The sequence below is a fragment of the Suncus etruscus genome, chromosome 6 (genome assembly GCF_024139225.1).
Source record: "Suncus etruscus isolate mSunEtr1 chromosome 6, mSunEtr1.pri.cur, whole genome shotgun sequence".
NCBI lineage: Eukaryota > Metazoa > Chordata > Mammalia > Eulipotyphla > Soricidae > Suncus > Suncus etruscus.
Window position 1 is genome coordinate 80,830,565 of NC_064853.1, and position 20,887 is coordinate 80,851,451.

Below are 20,887 nucleotides of genomic sequence, written 5' to 3' on the forward strand. Positions count from 1 at the left end.
GACTTTATGTGATTAGACAGCGACCTTTCAATTCCAAACCCTAGATCTCAGACATAGAACTGACACAGTTTTCTGCAACAGATCCAGGAACCAAACTCCCTCTGGAATATTCTTAATACTGCTCTGACACTAATATGCACCAGTTTTGATATGACATCCTGACAATGAGGAAATGGCAACAACTTGATCTAAGAGCAGGTTGTCTTATCTCACCACCTAACAATAAGATGAAATCAGAAGACACATCATCCTTTAATCTGTGCAAAAGCCAAGATCGCTAAGTACAGAAGACTGACTGTCATAACCATGACTGGGCAGAACTTATCCTGGGACCAATAAAAAAGACTCTAGTCTAGGCTTTGGCCCACGATCTGTACAAGAATCTTCAACATGAGCACTTTCAGGATATCAACCTGCCAGTCTTTTCATCTCTGGTACTACATGATCCCCTAAACACCAAAGAGTGATGACCAGCAACAGCTAGTTGCATCAGTATGAACCCAAAAACAAAGTCTAACAAACAAAAGGATATAGATACCTATAAGTTCTCTTAAAGGAAGCTACTTATGTTTCCTTATCCAAGTAAAATGGTCCATGCAGAGATAACTACCTCAAAACAAACAAATAATGAAAGATTAATGATAACATTACTCTCCTTATTACAAATTAAGTTTTATATAATGAGGAGTTTGTAAAACAAAAATTATCTATTGAAAAATGAGCATAGATACTTGATTCTTCAATGAATGAATGCTAGTGAAAATGAATATATAATGATGCCAGCAATTCAAATTTGTGTGAAGGAAAAAGGATACTTCAAAGGTACAGATATGTATTTGGCCTATGGATCCCCTTTCAGAAAAAAATTATTTCTATTTAGTAACCTCTAGGATAACTACCATCATTATAATCTTTAAGTGAGCAAAACTGCAAGTGTCACCCCATGGACTGCACTCAAAACTATGAATGCCCTTCCAGATATTCCAGAATCCCTTGGAGGCCCTGGATTATATTATTAACAGAGGGTATATTTTGGGTAAAAGTTGTGGTAACTTTTACATTCCTTTTATGCACTTTTTTTTTTAGTTTTTGGGTACACCTACATGTACAATTTGACCATTAGTTATTAATTTAAAGAAAACATCTAAATTCAGACGCCAGTAAAATAGTGCAGTGGGTAGGGTACTTGCCTTGCACATGACCAACATGGATTTGATCCGTAGCATTCAATGGTTCCTAAGCACTGCCAAGAGTAATTCCTGACAACAGAGCTAGAAATAACCCCCATTTGCATTTCCAAGTGTGTCAAAAAAAAAAAAAAGGCAACACCCTAACATAAAACAAAAAATCCCAATTTCAGAACTGAGGGCAATGTGAAATATTTTAGAAGTTCTTCTCAAGAAACTACTCTTGGTGCAGCAGGAACCCAATACTAATGGCTTGCATATAATTTACTATTCACATTATTTCTTTTCTTAAATTGTCTGATTTATATTTACATAAAAGTTGCCTCATGAAAGTTCAATAATTCTGTCATCACAGTATAAAAGTTTGTGCAGAGTCAAATTGCTAAGTAGCTTCTTTTTTCTATTAGAGAAAGAATGTGTTGAATAGAAAAGGTTTCCAACCAAGAATATCCAGTTAAGTTTATCCTGATTTGAAGAGGAATAAAGAACTTTTAGGAAAAAAAAAAACAGTTAACAAAATTTATCACCACAAATACCTCATGTTTGTTACATGGTTGATTTTGTCTGTTGGTTTCTACTGCTGTACTTGAAGGCTATTCCTGGTTCCCTGTTTAGGGGCTGCTCCTGGGGATCATAAGGAGCAAGGAATCAAATCTGGGCCTCCAACATGCAAGCAAGCACTCAGCCTTCTGAACTATCTTTTTGCCCTAATATGGTTAATTCTGAATTTATTTTGAATTGCTGCACAGTTAGAAACTTTACTGCCAAATTACTGCCAAACTCTTACTGCCAAATTATTCATGGTCCCAACATTCAACTCCACATGATTGTAAACCCACAGATTAAAATGCTAAGATTTTAGCTTCCTATCAAGTGTATGGTCATGAACTCAAATCCCCAATGACCTATATGTGCTGAGCATAGTCAAAGCAGTTCTGCTATTTGAGCCTTGCAGCAATGCTGTTTGTCACTTTCCAGTCATTTCTGGATACACCTGGCCAGACACACCATAGCCAGGTGTGTTTGAGCATCACAAAAGAGGAGGGGGGGAGATTTCCAGTGAGCACTACAAGAATGAAAAAGAGAGTGTAGGAGTGACGGTCAGTAAGTGTGAGCACCACAATGAGAAAAATGACCTCAGGTGAGTACATCTGTAAGCTCTTTAATGATCCCTGGTGGACATCGCAACTGAAATTTGTGACTACCTCAATTTCAGACAGCCCATGGGCAACAGCACAATTACAAAGACTGTAGACATGGGTAAACTCCATGGCTGAGTGGGTGAACTCCAACCTGATGTGGATTCCCAATAGGCTCTACAGCTAATGGCTGTAACCACAACAGCCAGCCACATTTATAGCCAAGCCCTGGTCATCACAACCACATCTAAAACAATGAAGTGAGAGAGATTTATAAACCATAATAAATAAGATAAATAAATAGAAATAAAAGAAGTGAGATTATTAACTAAATCAAAATAAAAGAGAGGTTACAATGTATACATCAGGGACTGGAGAAATCATATGGCAAGTAGGATGCTTGCCTTGCATGTGACTAAGCCAGGTTTCATCTCTAGCATCCCATATGTTCCTCTGAGAACATATGAGGTACCATCTCACACCACAGAGACTGGCACACATCACAAAGAACAAGAACAATCAGTACTGGAGAGGATGTGGAAAGAAAGGAACTCCTTTTCACTGCTGGTGAGAATGCTGTCTAGTCCAGCCTTTATGGAAAAAAATATGGGGATTTCTCAAAAACTGGAAATTGACCTCCCATATGATCCAGCTATTCCACTCCTAGGGATATACTCTAGAACACACAAATACAATACAAAAATCCCTTCCTCACACCTATATTCATTACAGTATTATTTATGATTGTTTCCAGAAACAACCAAGATGACCTTCAACAGATGAATGGCTAAAGAAACTGAGGTACATATATACAATGGAATATTATGCAGCCATCAGGAGAAATGAAGTCATAAAATTTTCCTGTACGTGGATGTACATGGAATCTATTATGTTGAGTGAAATAAGTCAGAAGGAGAGAGATAGACACAGAATAGTCTCACTTATCTGAGTTTTAAGAAAAACTAAAGGCATTACTGTAATAAGGCCCAGAGCCTATAGCGTTTAGGGCTGGAAGGGCCGGAAAGACCAGCTAGCAATTTGAAGCTCACCACAGAGAGTGGTGAAGACTGTTAGGGAAATAACACTAACAACTAGCATAACAATGTTAAAGAATGAGAGAAGTAGAATGCCTGTCGCAATTACAGCAGGGGCGGGGGGAGGAGGAGGGCATTGGTGGTGGGATTGTTGCACTGGTGAAGGGGAGTATTCTGTTTATGACTGAAACCAATTACAAACATGCTTGTAATCATAATGCTTAAATAATGATTTATAAAAAATAAAATATTTGGCTTAAATAATGCTTTCTGAGATTAAATTTTAATAAGAAAAATAATTGAAGATAAACATGGGATTACAACACAATAAAATATTTCTGCTCAGAGGCTGGAGTGATAATACAGTAGAAAGGGCATTTGTCTTGCATACAGTTAACTTGTATTTGGTCTGAAGTGATCCCTGAGTGCAGAGCCAGGGTAAGTCCTGAGCAATGCTGGGTCTGGCCTCAAATCTAAAAATAAATAAATAAAAAATAAAAAATAAAGCTACTACCCAGTGAAAGAAAATGGCATAAAAGCAGAGTGGTGGGGGGGTAGAGAGAAAAAGCACTTAACATTCTCCTAAATGAGGAAAAATATTGACAAAAAGCTAATATTTAAGATATATAACTCACAAAATTCAAATAAAAAACAATCCTAAAAAAATCCAAAACTGAGTAGAAGAGACAGATGCTATACCAAATTAGACATTCAAATGATCAACATGCAGAAAAAATTATCATTATCACTTACTGTCAAGCAAATAAAAATTAAAATTACAGTGAAACATCATCTTATATCTTGTAGAAATAGCCCAGAAAACAAGTATGGAGAGCAGGAGATAAAGAGAAGAAGGAACCCTAGAGGCCTGGGTGATAGTGTTCAGAGGAGGGTGTTTGTCTTGCTTAAGGTTAGCTGGAGCTTGATCCCCGGCATCCCATATGGTCCCCTGAGCACTGCTAGAAGTAATTTCTGAGTACAGAGTCAGGAGTAACTTCTGAGCATCACTGGGTGTGGCCCCAAAACAAACAAACAAACAAAAAAATTTAAAAAAGGAAACCTGGTATAATGCTAGTGGATATGAAAATTGGTCTAGTCTTGTGGAAAATAGAAGAGTTTTCAAAATAATAAAAATAAAAATACTATGAAACATCCATTTGACTTCTCTGTATTTTAAACAATAATGTAAAAACAATAATCTGAGAGAACAATAATCACAAAAACAAAATACAAAAACACAAAAACAATAATCTGAAAAAATATGTAATTAATGGTCATTGAGTACTACTATAGAGCTAAGATATTATATAGCTAAGATATGAATTATTTCAAGTATTCAATGGTTGGTGAGTGGTTAAAATAATTGATAAATATGCATAATGAGATACAATTCAGCTATACAAAAGATGAAAAATTTGCCTTTTTTTTAACCAAGAAAAAAACAAAAAATACACAACCCTAAAATAAAACCACCACAAAACTAGACATAGTTACACTAAGCAAAGTAAGCCAGGAAAAAAAAAAAGACAAATACCAGATGGTCTCACTCATATGTGAGACAGAAAGAAAAAGACAGAAAACAAACTCTTGGACCCTGAATACAGAACTAAGGCTATCAATGGCTGAGGAGGGAAACAGTATGAAAGTTGAGGGCAGTCCATGGTTTGTGGTGAGGGATATTGGTAGTTCGGTGATAGGTGTGGTGTGATATGTATTTTGAAAAGCTACCACTTTCATACAACAAACAGTCTTGTAAATAAAACTTTTCTCAACAAAAGTAAATAGGAAAAATAAAAAAATAATAATCTGATACTTATCCTCTTGACTGAGAGAGAGCTAAGGCCTTCTGTGGTTCAATGATGCACAGCTGTGGAAGAGTGAGCAAACAAGCGAGAAAGAATGAGAGAGACAGAGACAGAGAGACAGAGAAACAGAGAGAGAGACAGAGAGACAGAGACAAATAGAAACAGAAAGATAGAGTCCAAAAGACAGAGACAGAAACAGAGAGAGAGAACTGAAAAATAATCCAGGCTAGGGCTGAAGGCATAGCACAATGAGTAAGGCATTTGCCTTGCATACAGCTGACCTGGTTCAGTTCCTGGCATCCCATATGGTCCCAAGCCAGCCAAGAGTAACTTCTGAGCACAGTGCCAGGAGTAACCCCTGAGAGCTGGCAGGTATGCCCTCCCCATTGTAAGTCAAATAAAATAAATAATCAAGGCTAGATTCTCACTGCTTCATTTGGCTCATTTTCATTTTAATATTATATTCACATACCAGATAAAAGTTATTTAATATTAAGCAGTTCTTTGTTTTCTTGTCAGGGTATTCTGGGAACCCTGAGATGATGTACTAAGAGCCTGTGCAATGTAGCTGGTATATACCTGCAAAATGCAATTTTTTTTTCAGCAAAACTACAATTCCAATGAAGTGTGAATTAGAGAATCCAGACCTTTTTTTTTTTTTTTGATAAATGAGAATCCAGACTTTTTGTGTTTATAAGCCATACCCAATGATGCTCAAGGGTTACTCCTGGCTCTGCACTTAGGAACTACTCCTAGCGAGCTTGGGGCCATATGAGATGCTGGGGATCAAACATGCATGGGCAAGCATGTGTAAGATAAGTACCTTCCTCACTGTACTATCACATCCTGACTTTTAATGTATACTACCATTTTTAAGCAGCCCTTGCATAAATGTTACTTTTCATTTCCAAAAGAATTATAGACATACAACTTAGGTTTCAAAATGGAAAAGTAACGTAGAATCTTCCTAAATGATAGAAGGGATTGATAACCATTAAGGTACAGAAAGGCTTCATTTTGAAGAAAAAACTTGCTCTATTTGAATTACATTTTCTAACCACTCTCAAGGTAAAACTCACCAAAAAGACTTTCCAGCTCCCTATCATAGGGTAAAAACAAGGGCTCCAAGAGCTTTATGATTTCTTATGAGAAAATGTAGTAAGATAAATACAATGACTCACTTCATAATAATGCCCTTTCTTCCCAAAGTACACACTACGTTTCCCACATCCCTGACACATGGGGACTCTGTGAAGAGCTATTGCAACATGAAGCATCTCCTTGCATTGGTGGGCCTCAGTGGGCAGAGAAATGCCCACAGGACAGCTGGGAGCAGACCTCCCTGGAGCTGTGAAGGTTAGGGGGCAGCCTGGCTGCACTTGCTCTGCCATGCAGTGGGGGGCATTTCTCCCTTTGTACTGCCTGATCTGGAACAGCAGTTCTTTTGTGTGGCCACCTTTAAGAACCAGGGAGCTAAGTGCAGCTGTCGGCCTTGTGTAGGGCCTGAAAGAATCAATCCCCTGGCAGAGCAGTTCTGAATAGGCACTCCCAGATTTCCAAACCAATTGTCATTTTGACACTGAAATTCCAAAAAGGGGGTGGGGGGGACAAAAGAAAAGGAATCCTCCACTTAAGGAGTCAAAAGCCTTGATGAAGTAGGGGGCTCATTCCCCCATGACTGAGAAAGACAAAGTGCAGTAGGAAAATAACTGAAACTTCTGACATCTCCAATCCAGTGACTCCAGAAGCCAAACCTGAGTACTTTAGATATTTCTTGAAAATAACACTAAAAGCAATGAAAGTGAATTCTGCATGTTGGAGACTATCGATGTGAACATATAAAAGACCAAAGTTTTCACCAAGTTCAGTGGGTATTCACAGGCAAGCCACACATCATTAGCTTTATGCATTTCAAGTATCCAGTAGTGTCCTTTCTGTGGAAGAAGACAATTCTGGGAAGAAAGGATTGTTTATTGGTCCTTAAATTTCTGAGATTGGTGGCTTTCTGGTGAAGACACAACTTGACACTGTCGGGGGGGAAAGATTGCCTGTGGGCTTGATGGACAATTTGCAGGAGAATTTCTTGATTAGAAAAGTTACTATCTCTTGCAAAATGTGAGATTGGAAGGTTATGAGAAGGGTCGGTGCACAGATAGGCTGGACAAGCAGATGGGTTCAAAGACCCTGCAAGCTAAGACCAAGCTATTTAGAACCTCAGAATCTAACTGACCTGTGCACCTGAAATAGGACTGCACACAAAACAACAGGTAAAATGGGAGAAGAAATGCTGAAAAGGTGACAGATAGTACAGTAAATAGGGCACTTGCCTTGCACACAAATGACCCAGGTAATCCATATAGCTTTTTGAAGTCCACCAGGATTGGCTCCTGAGCACAGAGACAGGAGTAATCTCCTAAGTATGGAACTGAGTGTGGCCCCCAAACAACAAACAAACAAACAAACAAATTAAAGAACTATTGAAAAGACTCATTCAAAACAAGAAAAAAATCCTTCTGATGTAAAGGGCATTTTTCCTATGCTAACTTGGTCTAATCTGATAAGGTTATCACTGACTATCTGAAAATTCTTGATAAGAAAGTTAAACTGGCTCATGTAAAAGGCTTGGATTAGTTAACTATTCAGAATGAAAGTTCTCAACATTTAGAAAGTACTCTAGATGATAGGATTTATTATGACAGCAGTTAAAGAAAATTTACATCTGTATAAATAAGTGTGTCCCTAAGGATGATAATATTTCATTTGTCTCAAGATGTTTTGATTCACCCTAAATAATCTAAGATACTAAGTGTTAATAGTATGTGTCGTATAAGATCAAATTTATTCTATATTCCATATGAAAGCAATGATACTTTCTGGTTTAGTTAATTGTTGTTTTCCCTAAACCACAGATCAATTTCTTTATTACAAACAGTAAAGCTATATGACATTTTAGTTGTATCCAACAGCATTATTATGTTAGTATTTATTAATTTACTAAGATAACTCAACATCCTGAAACTATTTCAAATAATAATTTTTAATACTTTTTCATAAGTTTGCTTCATTTATTTAAAATATATCTTTGAATGTTATTGGTAGATGAAGAAAGAAAGTAGGGTTATATTGGCTTTTTCAAGAGCTTATGTATTCCAAACAAAGACATCTACATTTAAGTGACTTTTTTCTTCTTTCCTTTTCCTGGATCTCCTTTCACCCCTATATCCTATCCCTATGTATTTATTTAAGATGAGATAAGAAGTTGGTTTTGATCATGTGGGCCAAATTTCAGATTTTGTGTGGATTAAACAATAATAAATATAAGTGGTAACCTAATATTCCCAGAAACTATTTTAGAAACATAATAATCATGTCACAGTAGGTCCAGGTTAAATGTCTGTTATTTTCTTCTTCTTTGTTAGAGATTTAAGTTCTATGTCCAGAAATATGGGGGGGAGGGGAAGTTTGTACAGAGGTAGTTGAGATAGACTGAATTTTACTATAGCAAGACATATACAAACTCTCTCTCTTCCTCTCTTTCTCAGACCCTAAAGTGTACATATTAGGTTTAAAAAAACAAAACTGTAAACTGCACTATGAGTTTTCTGTATCTATTTGTTTGAACAGAGAACTCCAATGAAACCGAAATAGGACTTGGTGGAACTTAAGACTGAGCATGAGAAAAGAGAGAGAAAATGAACCCAATCAGCTCAGAAATAACACACTGGGGAAAAGTACTGGTTCTCATGAAAATGTCAGTGATTCACCATGGAATAAAATTCAAAAGCCACTGACCCCAATGAAAGCTTCCAGTGGAACATGTGCATTTTGCTTCATTTCATTTAAAAATGACTAGATTTCATCTAAATAATACCATAAGCACTATCATTGCTTTCTCATTCTAAATTAATATGAAATAGGTACTGCTGACCAAACTAACTTTTCAAAGGTCCTTCAAAAAATCTGAATTTGCCAGAATTATCATACAAATATATACCCCAGGCCAGAAGATAACTCTAAGATGTGAGCCCTGGCTAGCATGCAGGAGGCATAGATTCAACCCCTAGCATCTGAATTCCCTAAGCACCAAGCCAAGAGTAACCACTGCGCACTGCGCTAGGTGTGGCTTAAACCCAGAAAGAAAATACACACTGAATGCTTAACAGCTAGATGAGAGAGGAAGACAATGAGTTTTCTGATGTTTCAACATCTCATAATTTAAGAATATTTGTTTGTAGAAAAATTTTACATACCAATTCTTTCTTCTGACTTGCCAAAAGATCATGGCTAAATGCAAGCTGGCTTACACAAACCACAAATCTGTCAGGGAACACCTAGAGTGCTGAAGAAAAGGAAGAAAGTGAAGTTAATAATAAAGGCATCAAAACCCATGTGTACTGTAATGTAAGTCTCATGTTCTTGAGTGGGAGCACTAGTATGCACATATGAGGGAGGATTCCTTTCTCCTGTCCTCTGCTCAGGGAACATAGAACTCTGGGGAAAACTAGGAGGTCACAGTTGGTCCAATTGAGCCCTGGGTCATAAGATTGGCCAAGGGCCTACTCAACCTTCTTTCTGTGATAATTTGCTGTTTTCGGTTCAGAAGGAACATTTAGAAATACAATCAACAGTATACAGATGTATAAAGAAGAGGAAAAATATTAGGAAAAAATCTAGGAAGCTGATTCATCAACATTATTACTTAACAGGTTTTAGTAAAATTTCTTGTCCTGGAGAGCAAACTCTCAATCCAAATCAAGCTCTGGAAATTTCAGTTTTATTAATAAGAAGTAATGAACAAACGAATAAGGAAATGGTTAAATATGCAAGAGTAAAGATGATACAACTACATCACAGTCATGGTAATTTCATTGTTGTAACTTTTGTTTTGTTTGTTTGTTTGTTTTGGTGTTTTTGGGTCACACTGGTGGTGCTCAGGAGTTATTCCTGGCTTTGTGCTCAGAAATCACTCCTGGAAGGCTTGGGTACCATATGGGATGCCAGGAATCAAACCCAGGTCCGTCCAGGCAAACACTGCTGCGGTGCTATCACTCCAGCCCTCTGCTGTAACTGTTAAAGTAAAAACAATTTATTATTGTAATTTCCTAAAGCTGAAGAAAATGTACAGCAGGTAAGGTGCTTGCCTTGTATGTGCCTGAGTTTGTTCCCTGGCACCCAATATGGTCCCCAGAGCCAATCAAAAATGATCCCTGAGCATAGAGCCTAGAGTGAACACTGGATGCAGCTTAAAAACAAGACAAACACATGGGGACTCGACTTAGACCGCAGGAGAACCCCGGATCCAAACCTTAGGACTGACAGTTCCCTGAACCAGCACTAAGAACCAAACTCCCTCCAGAAGAGTCCCTAATGCACTCTGGCACCTACTTTCCCCAGGCTAGGTTCATATGACATCCTGATGAAGAGAAAACAGCAACAGTTTGATCTAAGGACAATTTCCCCAGCCTCATCACCTAACGGTGAGATGAAATCAGAAGACACTTTGTCCCTTGATCTCAGTGAGATAAAATCAGAAGATACTTTGTCCCTTGATTTCTGCAAAACCAATATCATTAATTACAGAAGACTGACTGTAACAACCTTGACTGAGCAGAACTTCTGGAACCATAAAGAAAGACTATCCTAGACTTTGTCCTAAAACCCGTGCAAAAACCAACATCTCTAAATTATAGAAGACTGACCTTGACAATCACAACTGAGCAGAATATTTCCTGGCACCATAAAAAAACAAAAACAAAACAAAAAAAACAAAACCTCGGGTTCAACAATGAGTATGGCTGTAGCCTATCGTTGATCTCAATACAGTGTGCTTCAAGAATGGAGAACCTTGTATTTCTTTGTTTTGTTTTAGTTTGGTTTGGTTTGGGGCCACACCTGGAGGTGTGCAGGGTTTACTCCCTTCTGCTTCTGTGCTCAGAGATCACTGAAACCCTGTATTTCTTAGGCCAAGGGAATTTCCTTTCTAATTTGCCCAATTACTGTGTCTATGCAAAATTAAAAAAAAAACAAAAAACAACAACAAAAAAGCAGAAAAAAAAATTTGCTACACCAGCCTCCTCCTATTTTTTTTTAATTTGGTGTGGTTTTTGGGTTTTTGTCTTTCTTTTTCTTTCTTTCTTCTTTTAAATTTAAATTTATAGCTTCTACACAGGGTGTCATCCCCATTTTTTTTTTCAACAGAACCATAGAACACGAATTAGCTTGTTCTGCCTCATAAATTGGGGGGGGGGGGAAATTATGGTACTAGGGACAATCAGTCTCATGAACATTGAGTGGAAATAAAAAAAAATCAGCCCTCAATACCCAACCCAAAGTCAAAAACAATAGAATCAAGAAACCCAAACTACAACAAGCTATACACAAAAGGGACTTTTTACATTAGCAATCCAGGGAGCTAAGGGTGAAGACAGGGGAAGCAAGCTTCGAACACTTTTAGGGTAGAAAAATATTATTATTTTTATTTTTATTTATTATTATTTAAAAATAAATATTATTTCTTGTGCGCACATTTGCTCATTTGATGATGATGAGATTATTTCCAGTTAAACTATCTACCAACTCTCTCTGAAGATCAACAAAAGTGCTGAGCTGAAGCAGAAAGGTAAAGAACAGAATAACCCAGTTCACTGTTCTGCAGGCAGTCAACAGTAAATACTAGAAAATACTCTGTAAAAGAATATTTGGAAATATTCTTCTTCAGGGCTTGCATTATAAAAAAGATGAGAAGCAAGTAGGAATTAACTTTTATCCCTTATCAGGGTGCATTAATGAGGCATAGTGTTTGCTAAACTAAGAAGTTTTTTTTACCAGAACTCTGGGGGCCCCGACACAGTAAAGATGGAACCCTCTCTTGAGGAAATAAGCTGTTATATGGAAACCATAACCTGTAAAGTGCAAGAGGATACTATTAGATTATAAACTTGCTTGCCATTTATTCCCAAGAGCCCATTTTAGTGCCTGCCACCCAGCTCACATTTAATAATTATTTAGCAAATGAAAGAGTGAAATAAATCACAAAGGGAAAAGGATAACCATTCCAATCTTAGCTCTTCCAAGAGGTCTGGTCATACATAGCCCCTGAAATGATGCCCAGAGCCTGAGGTGCCTCTGTCATTTTACTTGAAAAGAAAGGGACCTGAAACTAGCAGGTATGAAAATCAGGCCCTACAATGGTAGAAGGATTCAAGATGAGATAATGCCACTTTCTGATACTTATTACTTTTATCTTACTGAAATCACTTAATATATATTTAAGGAAGGTGTATTTTACCTATAAATAAGTTGTTTTAGTTCAAGGATGGTCTTATTATTGAATGAGATCATTAAGAAATGATAAAAAAGGAAGAAGAGCATCAAAACAGTGGGTAGAGAAATTGCCAGCACACAGCTGACCTAGGTTCAATCCCCATCATTGCATATGGTCCCCTAATTTCCCCCCAGAAATGATCCTTGAGTACACAAAGTAAGATCCTTGAGTACAGAGACAGGTTAAACACTGAAACTGCTCATATTCCAACACACACACACACACACACACACACACACACACACACACACACACACAACATCAAGAAATCATACAAGGTGAGAATAGAAGAGATAGGGAGGGAAGGCATAGAGACACAAAAAGAGAGACAAAGAATTCATCAATTTACCAGAATAGTCTAAATGAAAAAAAAAATCAAGTAAACCTAGTGTTAGCAAGGGTAGAGTAACGGGAGTTATAATACATTGTTGGGAAAAACACAGATTGGAGGAAATGCTTTCAAATTACTTATATAAAATTGAATTTAAGCATGAAGATATAATGTTCACATAGAATATTTATTAACAAATTTCTTCCAAATTGTTAAGAAACTAATCAAACTATTAACAGTATTGGGGAGAGGCACACTCAGTTATGCTCAGGAGTTACTCCTGGCTCTGCTCAAGAATTACTCCTGGTGGGCTTGGGGGAAACCATATATTAATCTGGATTGGCAGCATGCAAGACAAATACTCTACCTGGCCCAATAATATATTTTTTACAAAAAAGAAGGTAAAGGTTAACAATCACACAGTGAAATAAAACAATATCCCTAGAAATAATAGATTCACTTTTATAGGTCAAATAAAAAAGAAACATGAGAAAAAGCTGGTCCATATGATTCCATCTATGAAAGTGAAAACATTATCCTTCATATTATAGGGTAGAGGTATGGAATTACAAATGATTCACAGAAGTGCCCTCAGCTCTGACTTCTTTTCTAATCTCTCTCCTTTGTTGATAACCTTCCTAAAATGATCAAGTAAAAAGCATTTTCCCATGGACTCCATGCCTATTAAAAGAGTACTTGATAGAAGTACAGAAGTGAAAAGCCCTTAGACCAAAGGGTATTCATGTTGGAGTTAACTTCCAGAAATAGTTAACTTCAAGCCAGTACTTTAGATATTAATTGGCAGGACAAGAATTGGCAGACTAGGTGGTCTCCAGGATCATTACACTCTTCAAAATGCAGAACTATGATTGTCTTTGAAAACAAAACAAAACAAAACAAAACAAAATAAGAAAACACCTTTCTGTCTATAAAGAACACAAAACACTTTTCATTTTTTACTTTAAGTATCCTTCTGGCAACCCTTATAGAAAGATCTAGAATCTCAATGACACAGATTTGATGTTTTGTCCACATAAACTAGAACTCTGAAACCAGAATTTAGTACAAGAATTGAAAATAAGTGATAATCATTGATAGATAATTGCCACATTTACTGAAATTATATTTTCCTAATACACTTGAACTGTACTGCATTTAAGTTATATGACTTGCTCCTTAAAATAGCAAACAAAATATGCACATTACTGGCATTATTACTTTATTCCTTAGGTCACTGAGAAAGTGGAAATGGCTTCCAATATCTGTTTATTTGTACTACTACTGGGGGAGAAGGGGGCTGTAAGGGAGGATCCCTTAACAATTTGGGATTTAAACATATAAAAGGAAATTAAAGTGATTTCCAAAATAATGATTTATAAAGTGAGGCTTCCAAAAAAACAAATAACAAAATGAAATTACAAAATAGTTCTGCTCTTGCTGGTTCAATTCAGATGGCATGTTCAAAACTTCAAAAATATTTTCCTGTACAAAATCCCCAGCAATAAAATGTTATTATTAGGGGCTACATCTAAAGTGAACTATGAAAGCCACAGCTCTGCATTCAGGAAGCCTGGTTCTTGAGATACCATGTGAGTGGCAACTTGGTCAGCTAAACAATAAAGTCTCAGTAGGACACCTTCCCCTATAGAATAATACAACTGTGCAAATTCTAAGTGATTTATTACTGAAATTACTAGCATTGAGTTCACTGAAACCTTTCCCCTACTGGCCCCAATTCCCAGAATAGGATGATGTTATGAGAATAAAAATACCTTGCTTAACAGCACCTACAAGAGAAATCGCAGCACCTACAAGTTTAATGACAGGTAAGGAAGATATGTAACTCCTTAGTCAAAATTTTATTCAGGAAACTTTATTGTTCAAAAAAAAACTTAAAAAAAGAGAGATTCAGTTTCTATCAAACTATTTTAGACGCATATGCATAGAGGAAAGCACAGTTGCTTAAATACAATGAGAGATAAATTCATTTATCCATAGATAAGAAAGTGATAAAGACATAACTCTTACTTTTGTCTTTTAATGGAATCAACTTCAAAGAGCTCAGTAGATCACTGAGATATTTTATGTATCTGGGCTAAAGTAAATTTCCATTAGTTTCTAAAATAAAATATTGGTGGGGCTAGAGTGATGGCACAACAGTAGGGCATTTGCCTTGCATGTGGCTGACGAAGGATGGACCTGGGCTTGATCCCCAGCATCCCATATGGTCCCCCAAGCCAGGCACAATTTCTGAGTGGATAGTCAGGCATAACCTCTGAGTGTCACCAGGTGTGGCCCAAAAACTAAACTAATCTAAAATAAAATGAAAAGAATGTATTGCCAGGTGTAATAGCTAAACAGCTAAACAAAATATAAAGGCAAACAAACAAAACTAAAAAAAAAACCCTCAAAATTAAATAGCAACATGATCAAAAAAAAAAAATCCCGAGTCTTTTCTTTTCTTTCTGGAATATTAGCTGTGACCTCTTCTTGATATTCTAAATTCACAGAAAAAGAAGGGGCTAGGTTTGGGAAAATAGAGGTGGTGGTTTGTGTGTGTGTGTATGTGTATGTGTGTGTATTTTATTTATTTTTTTCACACCTGGTAATGCTCAGGAGCTACCCCAAGCTCTGCACTCAGGAATCACTCCTGGTGGTGCTTAGGGTACCATTGGGAAGCCAAAGGATTGAACACAGGTTGGATGTATGCAAGGCAAGCTGTACTATCTCTTTGGCCCCGAGAAAAGTAGTATTGAGAATATTCCAACATTATGGGACACTTGTAAATCACATTTAAACATGCCTGTTTTCTTATTAGTGACTGTAGTTCTAAATCTGAGAGTACTGTCATTCCATACAGGAAAGATTTGAGATTCTAAGTAAAACATCTTTGAAATGGAAGCACCTTTTCAGAAATCTCCAGTCATACATATATTTTTTTCTAGAAATAACATTCTTATAAATTGCTTAGTGTCATGAAGCCATCAGGTTCCAGAAAAGTCTATGTCCTGCCCAGTTCTTTGGATTTTTATGGTTGTTCACCAAACATTGTTTCCACAAAAAGTTGAGAAGATATTAATATTTATGAGATAGAAAGCCGTTCATATTTATGTTTAAAAAAATAAAAACTAACCCCCCCACACAAACCACCACCTCTCTTTTCCCAAACCTAGCCCCCTCTTTTTCTGTGAATTTAGAATATCAAGAAGAGGTCACAGCTAATGTTCCAGAAAGAAAAAAAAAGATTCGGGATAGTAATTTTATTTATATTTTATCTAAAATAAATTGCTCCAATTGGCTCTATTAGAAATTTAATTACTGTATGAATAGAAAAGAAAAAAGTTCAAATATGTCTTGAACAGATTCCATCTTGGCTTAGTAAGGCAGTTGGTTATGATTTTTAAGTTGTATTGTGCTCTAATGAGTAATATGTTTGAAGGGAGTGGGGTGTTTATTTGGGTGATTATATTTCTTAGTCCCAGGGCACAAAGAACAAATATTCAAAATGGAGTTTTTATTGTAAAACAATCAATCTTCATTTATTTTCTCAGAGCCAAGATGCCTTAAGCTTCCTCTAAGATGCCATGGGATTGAGTGTAGAAGTCCTCTCCTAGGGTGGTTTTGAGATTAGACATAGGCAAACTACGAATATGTCTGTACTGGTCTGTGGGCTTATTGAGAAGGTTGAGCACTTCCTAGTGGGACTCACCCCCCGCCATACTACATGAATCGCCTCCAAAAAAGCCTTCTTCCAATAAAAGGCAAGCTCAGAAAGGTATACTGTGCCCTACAATACTTTCTCCAAGATGACATAACATTTCTGACATCTCTAAACTCAAAGAGTGCCATAAAACACCAAAATTCAACATCTAAACACAATGATGGCTAACATAACTCATACATACATATACATATGTATTTACTAAATTATTATGTAAAATATTAAATTAAATATTAAATTAAAATATTAAAATATTAAATTAAATTAAAATATTAAAAATATTATTATGTAAAATTATTATGTAAAATAAACATAATGACACTCTCTTATAAAGAAGTGAGCACAGATTTAATAAGGACATTCTCATAACCTCATCAATATTCTATAATTTTAGTTGAGCATGACATTTCTGTTCAAACAGTTCTTATTCCTATCTTTTACATTTTACATCTCCTAATCTCCTGTAATCTCTATAATCTAGTTCAATCTCCCTTTACTCACCTCCTTTTTTTGGTAGCACCAAGGATTGAATCCAATGGCTCATGTATATAAAGCAAGCGTATGCAGAAAAATATAAGGTCTGTCTTTCCCTGTTCCACCTTTACCTTCCATCTTCCATTCTCCTCTTTTCACTCTTTCCTTCCCTTCCTTCCTTTTTTCATAGTTCTAACCAAACTTTAAAGAGATTTTTTTTAAACCTTGTTTTGCAAGTTAGACTTTTTTTTGTAGAATTATAATAATCCCTATCAGAATAGAAACTGCTCAAATCCCAGTTGCCTAAACACAAATTTTTTTTCAATACGCTTGCTCTTTTAAAATGCCAAAAAGGTACTAATTTCAGGCACTACTTTAACTTCCCAAGGACACTGCAGGATCAGCTAAAGCTATGCTTATAATTTGAAGCCTAGAACACAGAAAAACTAAGAATAATTTCAAAGAAATTGATCTTAAATTTATAGAAGCAAAGTTTTAGCAACAGTTACCTAAGCACATTCGTCTTGTTTTAAGAAAAGATATTTGAGTCTCTCTGTATATAGAATTCATGTTAGAACCAAGTTACAGGGAATGTTGGACTTGTTCCCTCGACCCCCAGATGTACCAATAATACCTTGTGGCATTGTTCCTATTTTTGCATAGGCACATTAAAATGGGAAAATATTACATAATGCAAACAAGTTCTTATCTAATAGAGATGGAAACACAAATTTTGTAATGCAGTTAGGCCTTATACCCTGAACATTGGCATGATAACTTGGCTCAGGCCTCAGAAGAATGAGCATTGCCTATACATCCCTGAACCATGGATACCATCTATGGAAACAACCACAGTTTTCTATAACATTATCAGGAAGTAAACATCTACCAGGGAAGACCCTACCACTGCTCTGGCATTGACTTACTCCAAAGAGTGCTCTTGTAACACCCAGACAAATTAACAATAGCAACAACCTACTTTCAGGGCAGGTGTCTCCTCATCTAATGGTGAAGTGAAACTAGAGGATGCTCCACATCACTTGACTCAATGAAGGAAATGCACAGAAATCAGAATCTTTAACTATAGGAACCTGGCACCAGCAACAGCTAATGTGCAAAAAATATTCGCCAGGACCACAGAGAATGACTTAGGGGTTGGGCAGCCTGGTATGCCTGGAGACCAGAGTTAATCTTATGCCAGAAAACTTCAGGGGTGAGGCCTCCTTGTAATTAGGGCAAGTTTTTTTTTTCTGTTTTCCCCATATTTTGCTGGGCCCATACAAACAATGGTGATTACCACTCTCACACCATTACTACTGTATTTTTTTTAACACTTATCCTTTAAGAAAGAAAGAAATTAAAACAGCTTACTAAACTTAAAAAAATATAACTGTAGTAAAATGCCTGTCTCAAATTCAGGCAGGGGATGGGAAGGAGGGAGGGGGGCATTGGTGGTGGGAATGTTTAGGGCAGTGTTCTGTTTATGACTGAAACCCAATTACAATCATGTTTGTAATCATGGCGCTTAAATAAAGAATTTATATTAAAAAATTTTAAAAGAAAGAAAAGGTATTTGGTGGCAATATGATGATTATTAGCTAACAGAAGTGGTTCCATACTGTGTTCTGGTTCTGACTTTGACTGTTTCCAGTGTCATGAATCAGTTCTTATTCTCCATCTACATACTTGAGTAAGATTTAATGAGCATGTAAGATAAAAAGGCTAATCTCTACAAAGTACTGCCAAGATTTTGGGTGATAGCCTCCATTAGGATTATGTGAAGTACTTTAAAAAGATGGAGGTGGGCCTGAGAGATAGTACAGTGGACAGAATGCTTACTTTGCATGTGGCTGATCCTGATTTAATCCTGGTGTCCAGAATGGCCTCCTAACTACCTCCTGGAGTAATCCCTGAGCACTACAGAAGTGTGGCCCCAAAACCAAAACAAAGAAAAAGATGGAGGAGATGAAGTAATTTCTTTAAAAACAAATGAGGTTCTAGCTCCATAACTTTTATCTTTAGAGCCAGCCAGCCACATGGGGGGGAAATAAAGGTTTGTTGATATTTTACTAAGAATATAAAAAAAGGCTGGCTATGAGCTAGCATTTCTCAAAATGCCTCTGAAAACTTGTGAAACATGTCCTACTTCTACATGTGATCTTCATTACTGATAGTGATGGGAGTTGAAAGAAGGGCAATGATCTATGGGAACAAAAAAATACTACCTTAAGTTTAAGAGTATAAATGTAAGATCTGCATCTAACATCAGAGTTGGAAAACAATCTGGGTACATACATGGAATATTTAGTACTGGGCTAAAAATTTCACTCATTACTCAAGACATTTAGAGACTCCAAAAACATTCCCTTGAGATAAAATTTCAAGTCTTTAAATAAGGACAGTAAGGACTCTGAATCACAGCAAAGCTATGTCTATCTGATGCCAAAACAAATGGGGAAAACACACACACACACAACATAAAACAATGAATAAAATAATTACTTGGGTGGAACTGACTAAGAAAAAAATTAACTTTTCTACCTGTCACAGCAATGACTTCATATGTAACATAATTGGTCACATGTTCTATTAATTTTGTTTTGAGTAGAGACTCCCATGCAGTGCTCAGGGACTGTGGGTGGGGTACTCCTGATGATAATGGTTCTATAGGTTGAAAAATTAAAGGCTCGGGCTCAGCAATGTGGTGTTTCTCTTTGGGAAGGAGGGAGTGACTCCAGAGAGTGGACTCGGGGATGAATCTGGCGGGAAGAGGTATGTGGTGTTGCGGTACAAATTTAAGTCTGGGTCTGACTAGCTTTACACTCCTAACTGCTTAGCTATATCCCAGGTTCCCATTAATCATATAATCTATGGAATTGTTTCACAAAGATAGTGGCACTTCTGCCTATGAGCAGAGAGGGAGATGCACAGTGGTAGGCCCAGGATGAGGATGGGGGAGTGTTTTGTTTCCTTAAGGAAACTAAGTAGGTGGATTTCCTGAGGGACAATAAGTATGGATTTCTTTTCTGAAAAGGGGTTGTAGGCCAAATATGATTTGGAACTAATCTATGGAAACCATATAAACTGAATGGAAATGCTTCCAGGAGGCTGGAGAGAATACAGTGAGCAGGGTTCAGGCCCTGTTTGCAACCAATCTGAATTTAATTGGCCCACCAGGAATGAATCTTGAGCAAAGCAGTCAGGAGTAAGTCCTGGATACAATCAGGATAAATCCCCCCCCTCTCCCCAAAAATGGGGAGGGAGAAAGAAAGATGGGATTCTGGAGCTGGAGAGGTAGTATGGTAGGTAGGGAGCTTACTTTGCACATGGCTGGCCAAAGCATCAACCTGTGTTCAAACCCCAGCACCTCATATGATCCCCTGAGCCAAGCCAGGAATAGTATAAGAGCTCAGAGCTGGGAATATGCCTTGGAAACTGCCAGCAGTTGCCCCCCAACCTTCACCCTCTCCCAGAAAAACAAGAGAGAGAGAGAGAAAGAAAGAGAGAATGCTTCTCAGAATAGACAAAAATTAGAATAAAGCAAAAAGATAAATTATGACTTTGGATTTCTCTCTTATACTGTGTTCGCATTCTTACATTTATAAAAATAGGGCTTCAACATTAAATATAAAAACCATGTTTAGATAGCAAGCAAGCACAGCTGAAATGATATAGAAAATGATGGTTCCCACAATCATGACTTTGCCAAACCATGCATAATTATGAATGATATAACACTGTACACTTATAAAAGACAAAATTCTCTACAAAATCCTTCACCCACATTTAAATAATTATGCATAAAAGAAACTGATTTTTTAATAAGCCATCTAAATGAGGTGACTGGTTGTTTGAACTGTTCCTTTGCACTT

General features: G+C 36.8%; 1 protein-coding gene across 1 annotated transcript in view; it reads right to left on the bottom strand.

Annotated features, from left to right (window-relative positions):
- SLX4IP (SLX4 interacting protein) overlaps positions 1 to 20,887 on the bottom strand; it is a 247,744-nt gene that overhangs the window by 20,321 nt on the left and 206,536 nt on the right. Inside the window, 2 exon segments of the mRNA XM_049775594.1 lie at positions 9,416 to 9,496; positions 11,991 to 12,067. Coding sequence (XP_049631551.1) covers positions 9,416 to 9,496; positions 11,991 to 12,067 — 158 coding nt within the window.